General features: G+C 35.9%; 1 protein-coding gene across 1 annotated transcript; it reads left to right on the top strand.

Moving 5' to 3' along the window:
• The first annotated feature begins 169 nt into the window (after nucleotides 1-169).
• ENO4 (enolase 4) lies at nucleotides 170-20,332 on the top strand. Its single transcript, XM_062580383.1, has 14 exons — nucleotides 170-316; nucleotides 2,525-2,653; nucleotides 3,927-4,117; nucleotides 5,686-5,819; nucleotides 7,293-7,462; nucleotides 7,697-7,828; nucleotides 8,598-8,663; nucleotides 9,334-9,396; nucleotides 11,891-12,058; nucleotides 13,805-13,930; nucleotides 16,195-16,390; nucleotides 17,360-17,427; nucleotides 17,969-18,086; nucleotides 20,157-20,332. Exons 1-14 carry the CDS (start codon nucleotides 170-172, stop codon nucleotides 20,330-20,332), a joined length of 1,884 nt encoding a protein of 627 aa, XP_062436367.1.
• Nucleotides 20,333-20,513: the final 181 nt, after the last annotated feature.

The raw sequence follows: 20,513 nt of genomic DNA, 5'->3' as shown, positions 1-20,513 counted from the left end.
GCCGCTGCGCGCGGCGGGGCGGGGCCGCGCCGCTGGCGGGTAACGGCCGCCGCCAGGGAGGGTCGGGAGGGGCGAGCGGGGGCGGCCGCGACGCGGCGCTCGCCGGGCGAGCGGGTCTCGCGAGAGCGCGGCGCGGCCGCCGTCTCCTAGCAGCCGGCCCAGCCCCGCGATGGAGCCCGAGAGCCGGAGGCGGCAGCTCCAGAGGCTGGGGCGGGAGGCGGCCGAGTACTACCGAAGCCGTCAAGTCCCCCAGCGGCTGGAAGAAGCTCTCAACTCCCTCTTCCTCCTGCGCCCCGCAGACCTCTACGGGGACTTGGTACCGCCGGGGAGGGGCAGTGCGCAGGCGCCCCCCGGGCGCGGCGGGCGGCCAGTGCGCAGGCGCCAGGCGCGTCGCTCGTGGCGGCCCTGCGGCGCGGCGCGGCGCGTGAAGGGCCGGCGGGGCGGCCGCGGCGCTGCCGCCCTGTGGCGGGGTGAGGGCTCTCCTGGCCGCTCAGGCGGCTCTTCTGGCCCTGCCTCGGTGTTTGGGGAAGGTGTGGTTAGCGCTGGTGCCAGCTTAGCTAGAGGGGCTGCCGCCCCGAGCTGCCCTGCGCGCCCTGGCGGCGGGTGGCCGTTGCTAGCCGCCGGTCGTCGAGGCTCAGCGGGGAGCGCCCGGGCCCGCCCTCCGCGGGTGCGTTCCTGCGCGTACGGCCCCTGTGCGCACTAAAGGTTCTCTAAAGTTCAATGAGAGGAGCTCGACAGTTCCTTGACTACGGTCAGACCTAACAAAGTAATTTTACATTGACTAAAGCATACTTTATGATGGTTTAATGTTTCTTATCTCCTGGGACCAATGGCACTTTGACACTGGTCCAAATACGTCCAAAAAGCAGCAGAGCTTTTTGTTCTATGCAGGTTATATTCACAAAACTGGAAAGTATTTTGTCTTGGGATGCTGTAGGTAGGCAGCCCTGATCTGCTCAACACAGAGATGACTCAGTTGGTCACAATAAAAGACTGGGCAATGTTCAAACTGCTGCTGTTTTTGAAAAACAGGCTTCAGTGAAGGGAGAAGAATCAAACCAGTTTTATTGATACCCGTTTGACAACATGTTGTGATAGCAGCACTACTAACCCATCTGTTAGTGATGATGCTGGAATTACCAGTAATACAAATAGTGTGCAACTCTAAAATAATTTATACTATGTTCTTTGATGTGAAAGTGTCTGTGGAAATAAAACACTACCCAGTTGGCCGTAGTTTCTATGCCATTTTGTGTCTCCCGAATGTTTTGCGATTGCCAGTGGGACTAGAACTAGTAACACCTGCTCTTACTTTGCTACTCCCTACCCCCAGTGAAACAATATACTGCAGTTCAGACATTTGTAGAATAATTAAAACTGATTTACAGTATTTAATGGTTACATGTTTTCTTCCTCTACATAGCTATATCTATTCTGTGGTTTCTCCATCTGATAAATCATGCTTTGGCAACTATCTTTGATACCAGACTAAAGAATGAAATAAAAAAAGAAGTATGCAGTTAACGTCAAGTGAGGTTAAGCGTCAGTTTAATCTTAGTACAGAAAGTAACATCACTGTCCAATAGGTAATGACAGAGCCAAAAACATATTTTCATAGTGAGATGATACCAGTTCTCAGGCATATGAAATACCACAACAGAAAAAGAAGTAAGAGAACTCTGCTTGCCAGAATATAAGATTTCCATCTTTTTCATAAGGCTCAAAGCCTGCTAACCTAAAATTTCAGATTTACGGTGGAGTGCTGTCTGTTGGCTGGGTCGGTTGCCTTGTATCCTTTTCTTAGGTGCAGCACGCTTGCAGCAACATAAACCTATACCGGCCTTGTTAGCTCAGTTCTGTCCAACCAAAAACCACTTCTTCCAGTTAGACAAGTTTGATTGCCATGATAAATAACCTTACATCAAGCACACCATGTGAGGGAGGAGACTACAAAAGGAGTGATAAATCCTTTCCACTGTAATAGAGGAACTAACGGATTTCCCTTCCTTGCAGATTAAGTCTTCTAGCTATTTAGATCATTAACATTTAGCCACCTAATCAGGGCCTGGTTGAGACACATGAGCCACTCTGCATATTAATTTGATCAAGAAACTTGAAACATTGTTAGATACCTGACATGAAGTACTTTCTACAGGCAAGAAATACATTCTCAAAATACATAATTCTTTTTGATTTCAGTGTAAATCTAAACTTTAGAGAGATCATATTTTCTAGGAGGGTTAAGGAGGCTTTGATCACCATCACTAACTTTGCCAAATAAAACACATAATTGTATAGCCTGTGGTGGCTGTGCAGCTTTTGATTTGAGGTGGATCTTCCCCATCTAGAATGGTTCCTAAGGAGATGTTAGAGAAATAAAAGGGAGATGTAACAGAAGTATGTTGAATACTGGGACTTGTAAATGGATTTACTCAGTAGTGAATTTATTTAATTTATTTAATGGAATAAAAACCTGTTTACACAGAAATTGGCTTCTAATGAAGTTATCTCTCTCTTATTTAAGGCTAACTACTTTTCTAAATTTTCAAAAGCTCCAGTAATATGCAAATTAGTTGGAAGAAAAGTCCTTGATGGAGTTGGTCGACCAACGTTAGAAGTGGAAATATACTGTATAATTAAAAATCATGAGAAGGTATGAGCTACATCTTTCTGTCTTACTTATCTTAATAAGAGACTATCAAGGAGAGTTACTGCTACTCCCATCATAATGAACATTTTAGTTTCTATTTTTATTTAAAAGATATGCCTCCACGTGGCTTAGCAGTTGATCGAGTAAAAGGTCCTTAACATTTTAGAAAAAAAAATAACATGAAAAGTTAGGTGATGACATCAACTAAACAAACTTAGTTCTCCATGATAAACAATACCTCTCTGTGTTTTTTGAGCCACAAATGACAGTGCATCTTTGCATGTTAAACTTTTGTTCGTCTTACAGTAAGTCCTGGTGCTTTTTCTTGCACCCTGTACCTAACCCTGTAAGTTCATTTTCCTGTATATTTTTCTTTCTTTTTATTCTCAAGTCCTTATATTTAAGGACAATGCTACAGCATTGTTTAAGAAAAATATAGTATAGTGTCAAAATAGTAGAGCTGAAGGAACTTTTAACAATATTGAGCAAATAGGTTGATGTGAGTGATAGTTAAGTCAAACGTACTATGTAAGTACCTGCAATGCAAAACTGATGCTGCATTTCCTCTCTGCTAACCTGAAATATCCAAGATTATTTTATTTGCAGCTCTTAATACTGCGGAGTAGTTATTTACGTTTTCCCTCGATTAAACTATGAATCACTGCGTTTTTGATACTAAAAAGGAGACAAATTAAAGAAATTAAATATACTTTCAAAGGTGTTCATAGTATATAAAGTTAATATTACTAATGCAGCCAGCTCTATGATATCTGCAAATGACTTCTCTATTAAATGAGTTTTATAAGTATTGTTCATCCATACAGAAATACATGCTTAAATTACTTGAGTAATTAAGAGAAAGTGTGAGTATGAATGATGGCACTAAATATAAATGGTGGTAAAGCATGGTACAACAGGCTGCCAACAGCTGCAATAAAAGATGTCGTAATGACAGTATAGTCCTTAAAATTAACTCCATTCTGTTCTGAGAACAAAATGAAGTTTTGTTCTCCAACAGATCTGTTTGATCTCCAACAGATCTGTCAGGAGATTTATGCCTAAATTGTTATCATTTAGTTTGAGAAAGTTGGCTGAAGTCTGTGTTCACAGAAGTACTAAAAAGAGAGAGAGAGAGATGCTAGATAAAAAAGATAATTAAGTGGAGCAAACTTTATTTGGGGATAGGTACTTGTGGAATAGGTAAGGACATGTATTTCTCATTCTTTTCAAGTTAGAAATGAAAGAGTATTTTAAGCCTTCTTACACTATTTTGCAGAGGATTTGTTCCACTATAATCTCTTCTCATTCTCATATACTTGAAAATACTTTATCTGGAGCAACTGAGGCTGATGAGAAAGAAAGAAATGACTCTGTTAACACTGCTGTGGAATGGGTGAATGAGTCACTGAACACAATGCTAAGAGACTTGAAGCCCACTGACCAGTGTGTAGTTGATAAGATACTTGGGTAAGTCTTGTGTATTTTTTCTGTTGCTTTATGCTACTACAAAACAAATGATTGCATTTGAAATATACACTACATGTTTATATTGAAAATGAAAAATGTACTCAATATTCCATATGATTTCTAATGTAATTTTTTATATAATTTTAGGACGTGATGTACATCTCAGATACATTGTGCTATCCTATTTCCTACTGCTTTAATTAGATAATACGAAAATCACGCCACTTTTTACAAAACTCATGGAAGTTAGATCTTTATGAGATAGGAAATAGAAGTCTCTAAGAAAAATTGCGTGGACACATGTTCATGAGCCAGAAGCCCCTGATTAAGAAACTCATTCAGTGCCAGTTTAAATCAATGGGGGCCTTTTTCAAACAGCTACTCCACTTTTCTGTTCACTGGAGAGAACAAGTGATATGAAAGGCCTTTGTGCATGCATCTTCTACATCAAGCTAAATCCACACAAAATGTATCTATATATCTGTGTATGTGTGTACACACACACGTGTATACACATACACAGATACATACATGTGTATAGTTTTCAGGTTCTGGTAGCGTCATCCTTCTGTGTAGGCCACTCCAAAAGGATACTTACTTGAGATATTTATCTCTTTTAGCTGATGTTGTGCACTTCTTGGAAACATAATTCTCTAATAAACACTCATATTTTTTCATATAAACATTTGTTCTGAGGAGAATTCCACAGTAGAAAAAAAGATGTATTTTTCAATTACGAAGAAATATATCTGTTGTTTGTAACGAAAAAAAAATCGCTAAGGTAAAATTGTCACAAGCATATCCGAGTGTATTTTTACTACAGCATTGGAGGAACTACCTGGCAGCATTATGTCTCTCTTCATCCTGGAGGCTGTGGTGTGGCCTGTCTTTCTGCGTCGTTTGAAGGGTTTCTATCAGCTACCTCCCTGAATGGAGCAGTTGCCACACTTAACACAGGCTATGGCAGACAGGCCAAAATTGCAGTCGGGGTGAATTGTCTTTGGGGAAACATTGCTCAAGGACTAGGACACAATGTGAAAGAAATTCTTCAGCTGAAGTCTCAAGAAGATTTTTATACATTACTTGCATAATCTTGTATACTTTTTTTGTCTGAATTGGATGGTTCAGACCTATGTGTATAGTTTCCGTGGGTGGTTGGCATTCAGCCATCTCTTGAGATTGCAGCCTCTTAGGTAAATAGTGTACAACTAAGCTATTTTATTAGCAACCTAGGCCAAGTTCTTGTATACCATAAAGTTATGATAGTATCCTTTGCTACTCATGTGTACGCATGGAGCTCACATTCAGCTCTGTGTGATTTGAAAAGTATGTATTAAGGTTTATAATACTTGCTTGTGGTACTTTGTTTTTGCTCAATGTTACAGATGGCTAAAATAAGACAAAGTGATTTATTGACTCCTCCAGGTTCCCAGAATGTGTACATGGCAGAAGCTCGGATAGATGCCCCTAATCCACCTCCTCGCATGTTCTTTAGTTGGTATCCTATGTATGCTTTTCATATACCTAAAACTATTCTGAGCCACTAATCATTATGCCTTTTCCCTCAGTGAATATTTTACCAAAAAAGCAGAAGAAAAAAAAGAAATTCAGAAGAAAGATGAAGAAGAAGCCACTCTTTCCCTTCCTTCATGTATTCCATCAGCAACTGCACTATCTGAGGGGAAAAAAGCAGCAACAATAGGTTTTAGTTGATTTTTTTACAATATTTTCTTTAATGTAAATATTGATAAAGATGCTAGTGTAATTTCTGAAGGATCCCATGGGCACTAAAGAATGGTATCACTTCCTCATAGTGTTTGTTTTTTTGTCCTAAATCATCTTTCTGATCACAGCAGTTTCTACTACAGAACTGAGATGGGAAATTACAAAGTTTCTCATGATTCACATGCGCAGTTGAACAGAGTTTCTGCCTTTTGTTAAACAGTTGGCTTAGGCAGGAGTTTATTACTTTTCAGGATGAGGAGTGAGAGTAGAGGAGGATGAAAATGAAGAATGGAAGTGAAAATGGGAAGCTTCTCACTAACAAAGTGAGAAGAGGAGGAAATGAAGGTGAAAAGTGAAAGTAGAAAAGAAGGAAGGGACTGAGATGGGGAAGAGAGTACAGAGTGAAAAAGAAGTAGGCAAACAATACAACTGTGGTATGATATCAGAGAAATAAAATAAGTATATATAGCCAAAAAGGCAAAGGAAGAAAGCATCATATGCTACTTGTATGCATGATCCTCAAAAACCCCCACATTTTTATATATATAATATATAAAATATATATAATATATTCACTATATATAGTAAATATATATATTTTTATTGTTGAAAACCTCTACAGCAAATGAAAGTTTGTATGAAGCTCCTGTTAGGAATTAAAGTAGTTGGTCAAATTGATTTTTAAAAAACCCCGATGTATATGATTTTTTGAGAATCATACCACTTATTTTAACTTCTTACAGGTACTCTCTATACGTATTTATGTAAGAACTATAGTTAATAAGCATGACAGTGAGAGCTGCTGGGTTTGAAACACTTTTACAAAACTCATTCTACTGTATCTCAAAATATTTTTTTTGAAAAATTTAACATCACTATGTGTATAGAGTATTTTTTTTAAAAAAATACTATCTTCTTAAACCTGTTTAAAAATTTAACCCTAATAGGGCTACATTTTTTTTCGTGCTATTACAAGAAGAAATCAAGTACGTGTATTCCCAGTCAACTTACAATGTAATGTTCCAAGTTGTTTGTGCAGGAGTGCAATAGAGAATACTGAAAACATTGTTGTGAAAGGAACCTGAAGGATGAAATGGCAATATTGCATCTAAATACAGATAAATAAAATAATATAGATACCAGTGGCTGAAAGATCTCTAAAAGGAATGATTTGAAACACATTTAAAATCAGAGTGAGAAAAGATACTTTGCCTGCATGTAAGGTAATTTCATATATAAAAAAATGACAAGATAGTTTTAAAAATAAATTCTTTTTTGTAATACATTCAGTATTATTCCAGAAATATAAATCAGAAGGGGGAGGATGCTTCTTCTAAATGCAGACTTCATTCAGCAGTGGCAATACTGTTTTTTACTTCTACAACTGTGATACATAAATGCACATTTTAAATCAAGAAAGTATTATTTAGCTACTGCTCTCATTTTGTAGGGAAGAAAGTGTCAAGTACAGAGAGAACAATCCCACCTGCAGAACCCGTTGAATCAGAGTTCTGTGGCAGCTTAGCCATTGGGGGAACATCACTTGCTGTAGCAAAGTCTGGTGCCATTATTAGCCGTATCCCGTTATATTTGCATATTGCACTGCTGAAAAATAATCAGGTACATGTGACTATTTTATCGTTCTATTTATTTTCCTCAATTATCACAATTACTCTAGAATTCTGTAATCAACAGTCCTTAATAGAAACTAATGTTAAGTATGCCTCATAAAATATATCTTTAAGTCTGTTGACTCTAGCAGGCTTTGAACTGGCTGTGTTTTGCAATGAAAATATAAAAGAAATTGTTAAAATTTTTAACATTTTTATTTTCACATAGTACTCTCAATTACAGGATACACCTAAGGAAATGACTGTGCCACTGCCAATGGTTAGTCTTTTGAACTGTGGGAAATTTTCACCTGGAAAACTGAAACTAATGAAGGAAGTTATGCTTATACCACCAGTTCAGTTATCACTCAAACAGGTACTGCTTCATTTTAATTTTTCTAAATATATTTATATATGTAAGTATATCGATCTTTTCAACACAATCCCTAGAAATGTTATTTTTCATTTCTGTTTACTTGCATAACAAATATTAGTGCTGAATTATGAGGCATGGAATATTATAGAGGTAAATAGATGACATTTTAAATGAAGATACATGAAGATTTCAAGTTAAAAATGTGTGCATTAGTATACAGCAAAAAATCAAGCCAATGAAGATGGCCAATGGATTGCTTAATTAAATGGATCACTTAATCGGAGTGTTCTTGCGTTCCCCTATGTTTAAATTAAAGACAGCATTTTTTATCTATCTGTTTCCTGAATATATTGTAGAGGTAAATACATTGTTTTGTTAGAATTTCCATGTGGAAGTCATAGAGCCACAATTGGGGATGGTGATTACCATCTTCCTACTTCTCAGATATTAGGCAAATTAGGACATTGCCTAGCTGTTAGATGTGGGAAGTGTTCGTCTGGGGGGAAAATAGACCATTTTTCTTATCTTCCTATCTAGCAGCATAACCAAATGTTCCTGTTCATTCTACTGCTACTAACCCTTTATAATTGGACATTCGACTGTATTTTGTGGCTGGAGGGTTGTGTTAAGGAATTGCATTTGGGAAATAAAAAAGACTTTATGTTAGAGTCTGCATTTAGAAGAAGCATCCTCCCACTTCTGATTTATATTTCTGGAATAATTTTTGTTTGTTTGTTTGTTTTGAAGATTATTATTATTTAATTTGCAGAGTATAGAAAGGGTTCTGGATATTCAGAGAGAAATGATGAGGCTCTTGGAGCCTACATGCAAAGCGGTAAGACAAAAATGTGTGTCTTCATTTGTCCTTTCTATGGCTGCTGCCTATGTGAGCTTGAATGTGAAAGATATAGCATGTTACCAAGTTTAGTCTTATGGTGCAGTATAGAAGATGTGTTCCTCTAATAAATGAATAAAATATTAGCCATTTGCTATTAAATTAATGAAGACAAAATAAAACATTTTTCTAAGCATGAGAAGATTTTGTATTTCATTATTTATACCAAAAAAAAAAATACAGTAGGAATGGTATCATAGTGAATATACAGTATACGGTTCCAGTCCTGCTAAGTCCGTTACTGCAGTAGTATATCAAGCTCAATTTGTGTATATGCTTTTTGCGAAGTGGCATTGTTGGCAACATCAAATACAGACCCTAGATTACCATTTTTGAGAGCCCATGTTCTGTTAATCAGCAAGGTGGGAATGTTCGAGAAAAAGAATGATGGTTCACATGATGCCCACATAGAAATATATATTGAAATGAGTTACTACCACAAAATAAAACTAGATAGTTGTTCATAGTTCCTGTTTTATCTTAAATACTGCTTCCTAACTTAAATATTTACAATACCAAAAGTCAGTCTTTTTGGATTGAAGTCTCTGTGTTATTCTTAGATTTTACATGGAACTGGTTCATTGTTTCTTTCTCCCTTCACTCCCAATAGCCCAGTCCTCAACTAGCAGACAGGAAGAAAGGCAGTGCACGTAGCACAGGAAAGAAAGTTCTGGTAAGAAAAGAAATGTTCATTTTAAGCCTTCAGCATGTTATTAAAAACAGCAAGGAACCAAACATTCTTAAGATATGAAACATTAATCCACATTACCGTTTTGGAAAAGTCAAGGCAAGATTTTTAAATACTCCATGTGGCCGTATTTTATATAATAATGTGGATTCTTCTGGCTATACATTCCTTTCCCGTTGGACAATAACACAAAGGGGAAATTCTTGTGGAATCTTGTAATTTTATTCCTACAGAAATTCTGATAAGTCATCCAGTTGAGCATTTGGCAGGCCTGCAGCACCAGCAGAGAACATGCACTTGATCATGTAAACTGTAAAGCTATGACCTGTAATACCTGTCATTCTGTGTTCAAACTCTGGAAGCACAATTCCCTCTTAATCATGCTGCATTAAATTCTTCCTGTCTGAAGTAATAGACAATGGCAGATATGAACCATTATTTAAAAGGCAGCACTCACAGTAGTGCATAGAACATTATTTTATGTATCTTTGCCTTTTTCACTTCAAAACCTGTAGTTTAGAGATGAATTTTCAAAAGGGTGGGATAGAAATGCCATGCTAATTTTGCTCTCCATTCTGAGACTACTATAATACCAGGTAAGAATTGTTACTGTTGTGTACACAGAAGAAAAGATGAGCAGAAGTTTCTTATGGTTTTGCTGCTTAGATAACATAACACTTTTCATCAGTCAATTATCCACCATTTTTTTTGTGTGTCATTAATTCTGTATTTTCTAGTGGCTAATTTCTGTATTCTTATCACAATATGGACTGCAATAGCAATTTAAAATAATTCCTTAACATGAGCCCAAAGAAGCCATGCATTCAATTTTCTGAAATACTCCTGTTTATTTCAATAGGAGAAAAAAAAAAGAAAGTATTGGTGGGACTGAATTTTAAATTGATAAAAGTGCCATGTTAGTTTAAGCTGGGTTTTTTTATTTTGTTTTTTTTTTTTGAAAAAAATTTGGAAATGGAAAATGCTAAAATGGAATGGAAAAATAGCAATGCAGCGGTGAAAGAAATCATTAAAACAAGTAAAAGTCACAGTTAATTTTTTCAGCATAGCAGATCTTTAGAAGGAAGGGCTGTTTGCTCGTTTCCTGGGATTTTCTTTACAACAGTGAAAACTTAATTTGATTCAGACTCTTTTGGGCTGGAACTAATTGAATAAATTAAGTTTATGGCAGGTATTGTGCAGTATATAAAGCCTATCATATATGAAATGCTTACATGTTTTTATTTTTTAAAAAGCACATTTTAAGATAATTGAATCATATCTTCATTGTTTTTCTTTTGTTTTATTGGTTTGTTTGATCACTTGTGTTTTATTTGCTTGTTTAAACATTTAATACTGGGAGACACTTATTTAGGTAATAGCAGTCAAGACCAGACATAAACAAATGTTTTTGTATATAAAGATATACAGTGTTTTTTAATAGAATATAACAAGGCATGCAACATGGGGAGAAAACACGTGAAAATGCAGACTTAAGCTTTATCTTATAGTAAGTGCAAGCAGACGGCAGCATTTCTTATTGTCTATGGCAGCAGTTTAGTACTCTGGAAAATACAGGTCAAATAGATTGCCCCTCCCTTCTTTCAGATTGCTACAAAATGCTCTCTCCCATAGCAATCGGACCTGTACTTTCTTTTAAAATTTTGTATGTGAAGGAACATTCCGGCGTTCTGTGTAGCTAGATCTGCGCTGTCCATTGTAGTTAGTTCCCTCATTCTTCTCAACACTGATGCCTTCCGACTAACTTCTCCAGTCAAACCCAGGACTATATCCTGCTGATTTTATGGTGACTTAGTGTTATTTTTTATAATCCAAAATTCACAGGTTTAAAAGTTAAATTGAGTGTTTAATCACCTACAAAATGACTGGAAACAGAAGATGATGCAAGACATCTGCTCAGTGCAAGTCTGCTTGGAACTAGTGCACAGGAATACTGTTCTGGAGGCAGACAACTCTCAGAAGGGATACAGCTGTGCTAGAGATTCTTTCCTTCTACAGAATTTGTTCCCGTTAGAAGACTTAAAAAATTCTAATCTTTCTTGAACACTCTGAAGAGGCAATATCAAACTTATAATCAAGAATAAATGAGTAAAAGCAATTTAAAAGTGGAGAATACGTTTTTGTGGTAAAGGGAGGGGGATCTACAGCAACAGAAACTTTTACACAGCATCTGTTACAACTCAGTGGTTGTTAAAAGAGCCTTTAAAATGCTTTTGTTAAACCATACTGGACATACAAGTGCAAGAACTATATAACTAGCCATGTTTCCAAGAACTAGCAGCCTTCTACTGAGAGCACTTGATAAGCTCTCATTCTTAAGGAATTGTCCTTTAAGTTGCTAATGTCATTTCTGAGAACAGATATGTATATTTATGACTGAAGTCAGACTGAAATGACAGTGATTGTACTTATTGTATGTATAAAAATATTAATAAAGCAAATTTTTCTGTTTTACTTTCAGCCACCAGCCATAAAAAGAGTTTCACACTTAGGCTGCCTAATAACAGGATGTGATAATCTAGAACAACCTCTACTCCTGGTGCAAACAGCTTGCAGCAACATAGGTCTGGAGCTAGGAACAGACATTTATTTAGCAATAAATTGTGCTGCTCATGAATTGATAGATTATGTAAGTTATTTTTAATATCTATTTTGTTGATTTTAAAAGGAATGTAATTAGTTTTTAACATTATTCATTTTTGCATCGTAAACTGACCTATAAGCCTTCAACTGCATTTTCCAGGGTAGTAATCAAGCAAAACAGAAGGAATGTCTGTGTTTATAAAATATGCTTGAGTCTGTCCTAGAAATTTAGCAGAAGTAGTATTGAATAGTGAGTGCAAGGGGACAAGCCATGCAGACATTCCTCATGGGGCCTGATGCTGTGGGAGTGCTGAGAATGCTGGAGTACCAGAGTGCCAGTCTCCTGGTGCACCTTGTACAGGACCAGACTCACTAAGTCAAGGTAGCACCCCATTATGGCTTGTGGTCTGCCCACAGGAATCTGTTATTTTCACAATTTGACTTTTGTAACTGAAATGGTGTAAGCCTGCCTGTACTAGCTAGGTTTACTTATTTTCTCTATTTATTTATTTATTAAGATTTTTCTGATCAATCTGTATGAAATGTAGCAAACTCTCATTGGGCAGACATGCAGTACATAACCAGTTTCCTTTCACACATGCTCTAAGACAATTTTGATTTAATCTATTAAGTGGCAGATAGTCTTTTTTTCATTCTACCACAGGGTGAAAATAAAATAATTATCTTCTAATCCACTTTGGTTTCAAAATTGAGATTTTATAATTCTGTCACACTACTAGTTGCTTATTTCACCATTTTATTACACTGCACCTGTTGTTTTCTTCAAAACACCCTCATATGTCCGTGTATTTTTACTATGGTAGGAGTATGTAGCCTCTAATATCATCTAATTATGTATCAACATTCATTTTTAATTCAAAATTTTCAAGATTTTGATTTGACAAAACTTACTTATTTCAGGCTGAAGTCTTCAAAATTATTGCCCCCCTTTCCAAGATCAATTTGGATTCTCTTTAAGTAGAAGGAAAAAAAAAACCCTTGCTATACTGTTTGATTTCATATTTCATGAGATTCTGTATGTTTGGGTTTACTGTAGTAGCAAATCTATTATTAATATCTGATATTTGGTAAAACCAGTGTGAAATCTCTCTTCTATACCAGAATGAGCAAGATCTTAAGCAAAGAGTTATCAGCAATTTTGTAACTTTTTATTATTGAACAGTTCAAGTGATTAAAAAAGCAATGCCTATTCTGTCACAATTTGACAGTCTGCCTGTAATAATCTGTGTATGTGGCAGTTCATGGTTCCCAAAATCATGAGATTAGTTTTAAATGAGGAGGGTCTTTTGGCAGGGGAAAGGGGCAAAGAAGGGCTGTGTCTTGTTTTTAAGCAGAGGGTGTCCTCCTTTCACATATTAGTATTTTTTTAATGAAGATGAGACTAAAAATTACCTTTTTTGAAGTGAAAGCGAAATTTTTTATGCATGATTTAATAAAAATGTCAAATATTGCTAAATAACTGTGAAGACTGGCAGTGTTGCCTAGGAAATGCGGAAACAGATTTTCTCTCTTTTTTGGGGAATGTTACCAGTCAAAGATTGGCATGAGCCGATTGGAACCAACTGTTACATTAGGCAGGGATTTCTATAACAAAGTACTGTCCGCTTAGACACAAAATAAAGTGGACAAATGAATGTGTACTTACTGAAGGACACACAATCTGCTGCCTTAAAGGAGTTACTAGTGTCACAAGATTTGTACGCTTACATTAGTTACTCTTTGTTAAAGTATTACTATTCTTGTCTTTTACGCTTTTTACTTTACTTTCTAGCTTAAAGGAAAATATGAAATACTCACTGGAGCATTCAAAAGTCCTGATGAAATGGTTGATATGTATGTGGAACTGATTAACAGATTTCCTTCTATAATTGCATTAGTAGATCCCTTCAGAAAAGAGGTAAGTTTATGTGAGACCTTACTGCAGTGCAGACCTTCCAAATTAATAAGTACGTAAGTGGAATATCACTGAACTTTTCACATTTATAAAAGCATATAAAATATGCAGTGTTGTCATCTGTTTTCAGGGCCTGGGGCAGAGCAGTAACAGTATACAAATATATGTTATAATTCATGTACTTATCTGTAATTAAAAATAAAGCTAAATAAACTTGCATGTACCTTTGACATAATTCATGATAGAAAATAATCCTGGCATGGACAGTAAGTACAAACATTTTGAAGAATTACAAGAAATTGCACTTCTGATTCCACTTGTAAATCACAGTCATTTTAGTCACATTTTCCAATCTTATATAAAAAAGAAATAATTCAAATTACATGATAAGATTTAAATTATAAAATTAAATTGGTATATAAATGGTAATAGATTTTTAGAAGAAACTAGACTTGGATGTCATTGTACATGTCTTAGAGTCACTCAAAATAAAACAGATGATAAATGCAAATCTGTATGATTGAGATTTAAACCCAAAGCCAGAACAAACCTATAACTGGCAGCATTGCTCAACAGAATTTTTAAAGTGGCAGGAAGACTGCATGTACTTAGCTGTGTGATCAAAGTTTCATGAGTTAATTGAATGTGGCCAATGCATTACAACAATAAAATAGAATACTATTAATTATGTTATTAAAGTATAAATGAATGAAAGAAACTGATTACATAATCTTCAATATTCGCATTGATATATATAATTAAGTTTTTATGTATTACAAAAAAGGCAAAACCTTAATTGTAGCAGAAGCTACAACTATAGAGGAATATTCTACAGTTACGGAACTTAAAAACTAATTCTGGCCATAGAACAGTACATTAAACCTCATTATTTTCTTTAGAATAAATATATGCTTTTTGTTTCCATGATTGTGAACAAAATATGGAGAACATGAATGAAGGGGAAATCAAGGTGGTGATGCCTTTGTGATCTGCCCGAATCAATAATTCTGAAAAGTGTGAACTTCAAAATCTATCTCATTTTGTTCTTAACCTGAACTTAAAGCTCACTTTTCAAGTGTCTGCGTTGACTGTTTCTTGCTCCGTAGTTAGCCTGGCTTTCTCTCACTGTTTTCAATTGACTGTCTGAATGACCCACATTCCAAAACACTAGATTATTCCTCACTCCTGCCATGGCTATAAACTTCCTTGTGAATTCTTAAGAAATGTATTTGCAATACTAAAAATATGCAGCATTTTAACAGAATGAAGGACATCCTGAAATAGAATACCATTAAAGGAAACACCTCATCCCCGCTCTCCCCCTAATCTACCCACTTATCCATACCACATCTTTGCCACAGATAATTAGATGCTTGAGAATGAGCTCTGGTGCTAATTCGACAGTTCATTGCCAAACTGCAGACCACTCTAGTGCCTAACTTTAAGCATTTACTCAGGTGTCAGTGACTACATTTTCGCTAAAATATGTGCTCAAAAGCCTTCTAGGAATGGATCCTCATACAGATGGCAAGTAGAATGGGCACAAAATTGTGTGTGTTCTATAGACCAAGAATTATTATCTGCAGAATAATTAACAAAAAAGTATGTGTTTTTAATATGAGAACTTTGCATTCTCTCAATATACTCAAAGCAGATTACATTGTAAATTTCTTATTTCAGATTATTTACTTGTTATCATTAAATCTCAAAAGCATATGAATATTGCACTAAAATCGAGAAACAAAGATCCTAAATAAATGAAACTTCTGTGTAAAGAGAGCTTTGTTATTTGCTGTTCCCTTTGGATCAGTCTTGCAGCTCTGATCTTGCTGTTTTGATATGTGTTCTGAGTTTGTGGCTGCCTCCTGTTTCATTATTTCATATTTTAAAAAATATTTTGACACTTTAAATGATACATAAATGAATCCTCTGAATCGAACAATAGAAAATATATTATATTCCATTAAAACATTTTTAAAAATAAATCTCAGGAATTAACAGAATCCTACATACAATTTTATTTGAAATATCTAAAATGATACCTGTGTGCAATTAGCTTTGATTAATTCTAAATTATAATTCGTGTTTTCAGGCAAAATCTTAAAAGCCAAGCAAAATGCTGGTGATGCATTTTTATTAGGTAGACATATGAAAGGTACCTTTAGGATGAAATCCTTATTAACTTTATTTTTTATTTTTTAACCTTCTGAATTAAGGATTGGATTTAGTTTTTAAAACTCTGATTATATACGTGACTGTTTATGCAGGACAGACAGCAGTGGAATAACATATGTTGTGCTCTGGGTTCCAAATGTTACCTGATTGCTGAAGATGCAGCCACAAGTATTTCCAAACTTACAACAGATCAAGACATGAATCTACCAAAATGCAGTGGCATTGTCCTCAAATATATTAATCAAACCAAAGTATCAGATCTCATAGAACTTACTGGACTTCTAGATGGTGAGTAGGGGGGGAAAGAAAGAGTAGTTTTAAACCTTACCGGTCAATGAATTTTTGATTTTATTTATTTAATTATAGCTACTTCTAATTTAGACAGTGCTTTCAGAAGAAACTAAAATTCCTGATTGGGTTATCAAGCCTCTGTTTAGGATTTTAAAACAGAATTCAGGGCTTCAATTATAGCAAACTAATAGACTGTGGATGTTTTGAATGTGGGTGCCCTTTAATGCTACAGTGAAACATCATACACAGATACCAGAATTAAACAAAATAAAACAGAAGTTTTTATATATATATATAAATGAGAAAACTGAATTTTGGCTAATACTAGCTAGTAATTAAAACATGCAAACAAATCCAGAATGTTTAAAATTGCAGTTTAGATAAATTATTGACTATATATTATTAAGCCTTTTTGGTTACAGTAATCAGTACTTGTGCAGGTACATATGTGAGATTTTTTCTTTGTATCAAATTTTTCTTTAGTCATTTTTATACCCAAGGAATAGATGGACAAATTTAATATATCTAAGTTCCTCCCTTATTCCTCAAAAAGCCCAGAACCACTGTATCAAAATAAGTAAATAACAATTTAAAATTTCATTCAGTCACGATGTGGAACCTGGTATCATATTGATAAAAAATCATTGCTACGCTAAGGAGCACATTTGAAATACACAGAACTGCACTGTAGCCCATAGAATACATTACCAGAAAGAGTAATAATTAGGATAGATGTTAGATATAGCCTTATCCGCGCTGTAAAGAAAAGAAAGCATACTGTTAATGCTAATATTGTAGCACACTAATACAGTTTACTTTTTTATGAGATGGGTTTTATTGGTTTTATTCCTGCTTATATTTAACCCTATATAACCCAAATAGGAAAAAAAGAAAGTTTAAACAATTTCTACATTGAATGTATAAAAATATATACTAATGAAGGTTATACACTCCCATTATATATAGGTCAAAGACATATTACCATATTAGGAAGTCCAGATGGCGAATCTTCTGATGATAGCCTTGTGGATCTGGTAAGTATTGAAAGCTGTTCAATTGTAGAATTGCGAAAACACTGCTTTTATCATGAACTGTTTTTTAGGAGAAAGGCTGTTTCTGCGTGAGAAAGAAACAACCTTTTACAAAACAGGCGTTTTCTAGAGAGTTGTTTTTTCTCCCACAGAGAGTTAATCTTTGGGTTTAAAGAGAAGATACAGGAAATGTGCCAAAGCAGGGAGGCACATTTATATTTATATATTTTTATTTCATAAAAATATGAATTACTTAAAACATTCCTGAATAGTAATGCTATTTGATATAAAAATTTGGAACGATGATATATATTTAATTTGTATTAAAATAAAATCTGCAAATATAATTTCATATGCCAGTAAAAATTTACATGCAACAACTCTTTCATTCATTAACGGGTTTTATTTCTATTTAAAGGAGTGTTTTATCTGTAGAAAGATAATGAGATTGTTAAGTCACAAGTAGGATACCACATTAAATAATTAAGAATGACTTCACTTCCCAAACTCTACAGTTTTAAAATATGCACTTTCTTGTCTTCAGGCTGTTGGACTGGGTGCCAAGTTTGTCAAGTTGGGAGGTCTTTCCCGTGGAGAAAGAGTGACCAAATACAACCGCCTTCTTGCTATAGAAGAAGAACTGGCCAAGAATAGAACGCTACGTATGAGCTTCTTTCTTACTGTGTTTTGAGCTTGCAATGAATACAAGAACAAAGATTGTAGGGAGAATGATTGAAACTGCACCACAGGAGGGAAGTGGAATCAAAAGACTATAAATAAGCGCCGAGGAAAAAAAAAAATAGGATAGCACTTGCCACAATGTATATTGTTGTCCTAATGGATTATCTGTTTACTGAATGTTAAAATAGACCCCTTCTTGAGGAGTAGCCTACATTAAGCTTTTTTCCAGAATTAATTGGTTGGAGTCTTGAAACCCATAGTGCAAAAGAAACAAAACAAAACCCATACATATAACACTCTGAATAACTGCTAAAATGTAATTTTAGGTCAAGAAAGCCCAACCCCTTCAAGCTCCTAAACATACATTGCTGACAAACCTCCAGTTCACCACCCTCTTGTTACATTTTCAACAAAAATGTGTTGGGAAAGTTACAATTGCATAGGTAAGCACTAAATAAAACCTAAGAAGAACCAAAGATGAATGCATCTTTCTGCATTTCAGGATCTGAATCTTCTTTTTTTTATATCATTTTCTACTGTTAAATACTTAGCAGTTTATTAGAGCTACTTCTTGTTTGCTCAGGTATCAGTCAAGAGAGAATAATGCCATCCATTTTTGAGGGGAGGCAGAGAGACCAAGGGGAACTGTGGTGGGGGGAAATAGAAAGGAAAGAGTTTATTTATTACAATTAAGAAAAGGAGAAAATAAGGTGGACTAAGTCATTTGCCCTCTTGTTTATAGTCATTTTCTGTGTTTGATACATAGGATAGCAACACTTGGCATGCAAGCACTATAGAAAAATTTCTATTCAAAATGTTTTTTATTAAATAATTTTCTAAATTATTGAAGTCTGCTTCTTGCACGTATATTATCACTGTAACCGATAGAAACATACACAGAAATCCTTTGTACTAAGAATATAATTTCACATGTTCTATGCTTTCCAAAAATAAGACCGATAATTCTAAATAGTTATAAGCTTTAACTGCCTCAGCAATATTAATATAAACTATTAAAATGGATATAGGTTAAATAGAACAGCTCAGTTTCAACAGATGTTTAACACTATAGCTCATAAAATGAAATTGCACAATTCCTAAAGCTGTTACTACTTTGGCAAGAATAAACTCTCAAAACTAAGTCAACAGCAGGGAAATATTGAGATAGGGTGTCTGTGCTGCATACCAAACTCTTCATTTGGCTGGGCTGCAAGATACAAAATACCCTGGAGAGCTGAAAGACAGTGGACTCTGTAAATGGTTCATAGGCAGGAGGTGATGTTGACTTCTCAGGAGTCCCACCAGGATCGACTGAACTGGGCATGCAGCTGGGCCCACTGTAACAACGTTGACCTCAGCTCTCCCTGTTGTCTTGCCCGCTGTTGCAGTTATGAATTTAGATTGCACAGCGTCTTTGCGTAAGAGTAGCCCCATTGCTGATGCTGCGTTTCCACCCCCAGGTTCACCCAGAAGACACACATGAACTGCTTGCAAACTAAATGACAGACTGGCCATCCCTTTACCAAGAAGTAACCAGGGCTAGTATTGTGTATGTGGCACAATTACATTCCAGAAGAAAATGGTGAGCTTAGGGAAGAACAGAGGATCACAAATTTGGGACAAATAGCAGTGAGAAGAGAGTTAGTGTTTGTTGTGAGAACAGCATCTCAACTTGGGCTTATATAAGGCTGTTAGAGGCTGGGACAGAGAAGAAACAAGGCACAATCCGCTATTGGGAACGATTGCAAGAGGACCAGCGCTGCAGATAAATGTTTTAAAAAAGGGAGGATGGCTAGAGCCAAGGGGAGTGAACAGCAAGGTGAGATGATTACAAAAGGAGGGAATGCCATAAATATGCCAGCTCAGGCTGCTGTGCACCATGTTCTAATCCTGCAATCAAAGTGCAGAAACTGCCCTTTTGTTTCTAAGGACTAGACTCTTGTAAGCATCATTGGATTTTTTTTTTTTTAATCTGAGTGCATCAGAAAATTCAAAAAAAAAAAAAAAATTCAACATGCATAAGAGCATGTTTCTTTTTTCTCCTCTTTCAGGGTTTGAAGCAAGCTTTGAATTTATTGATTTTGCTGAAGAAACACAGCCAGAACAACTTTCTGATGTACTCCCTTCCCCGGCAAAGCAGGATTTATTGCCTCCATTGTCCTCTCAGCCAGTCCTGCAGGTTCAGAACCTGACTACGCAGCTTGCACAGGACAGCACATTGACTTAAGCTGTACAAATTAACTTTTGGGTAAATTGCTAACAAATAATTTATAAATTCCTTACTAAAATCACTGACTATTGCTTAGTCTATTTATTTAGAAGAACTTCAGTTAGAAATTTTAAAAAGCATTCACATATTAGTTTCTCTTTTCCCAGGAGACTGTTACTTTCAGCTGAAACCAAGTTAA

This window comes from Rhea pennata, chromosome 7 (assembly GCF_028389875.1).
Source record: "Rhea pennata isolate bPtePen1 chromosome 7, bPtePen1.pri, whole genome shotgun sequence".
Taxonomy (NCBI): domain Eukaryota; kingdom Metazoa; phylum Chordata; class Aves; order Rheiformes; family Rheidae; genus Rhea; species Rhea pennata.
Note: the sequence above shows the minus strand (reverse complement) of the source record. Positions and strands in the feature narration are given on the sequence as shown.

Excerpts from the sequence above, each read along its gene's own strand:
- ENO4 (XM_062580383.1), top strand. The coding sequence starts at position 170 with ATGGAGCCCGAGAGCCGGAGGCGGCAGCTCCAGAGGCTGGGGCGGGAG. Across the intron at positions 317-2,524 it reads CAGACCTCTACGGGGACTTG|GCTAACTACTTTTCTAAATT; the intron begins GTACCGCCGGGG and ends CTCTTATTTAAG. Across the intron at positions 4,118-5,685 it reads GTAGTTGATAAGATACTTGG|TGAATATTTTACCAAAAAAG; the intron begins GTAAGTCTTGTG and ends CTTTTCCCTCAG.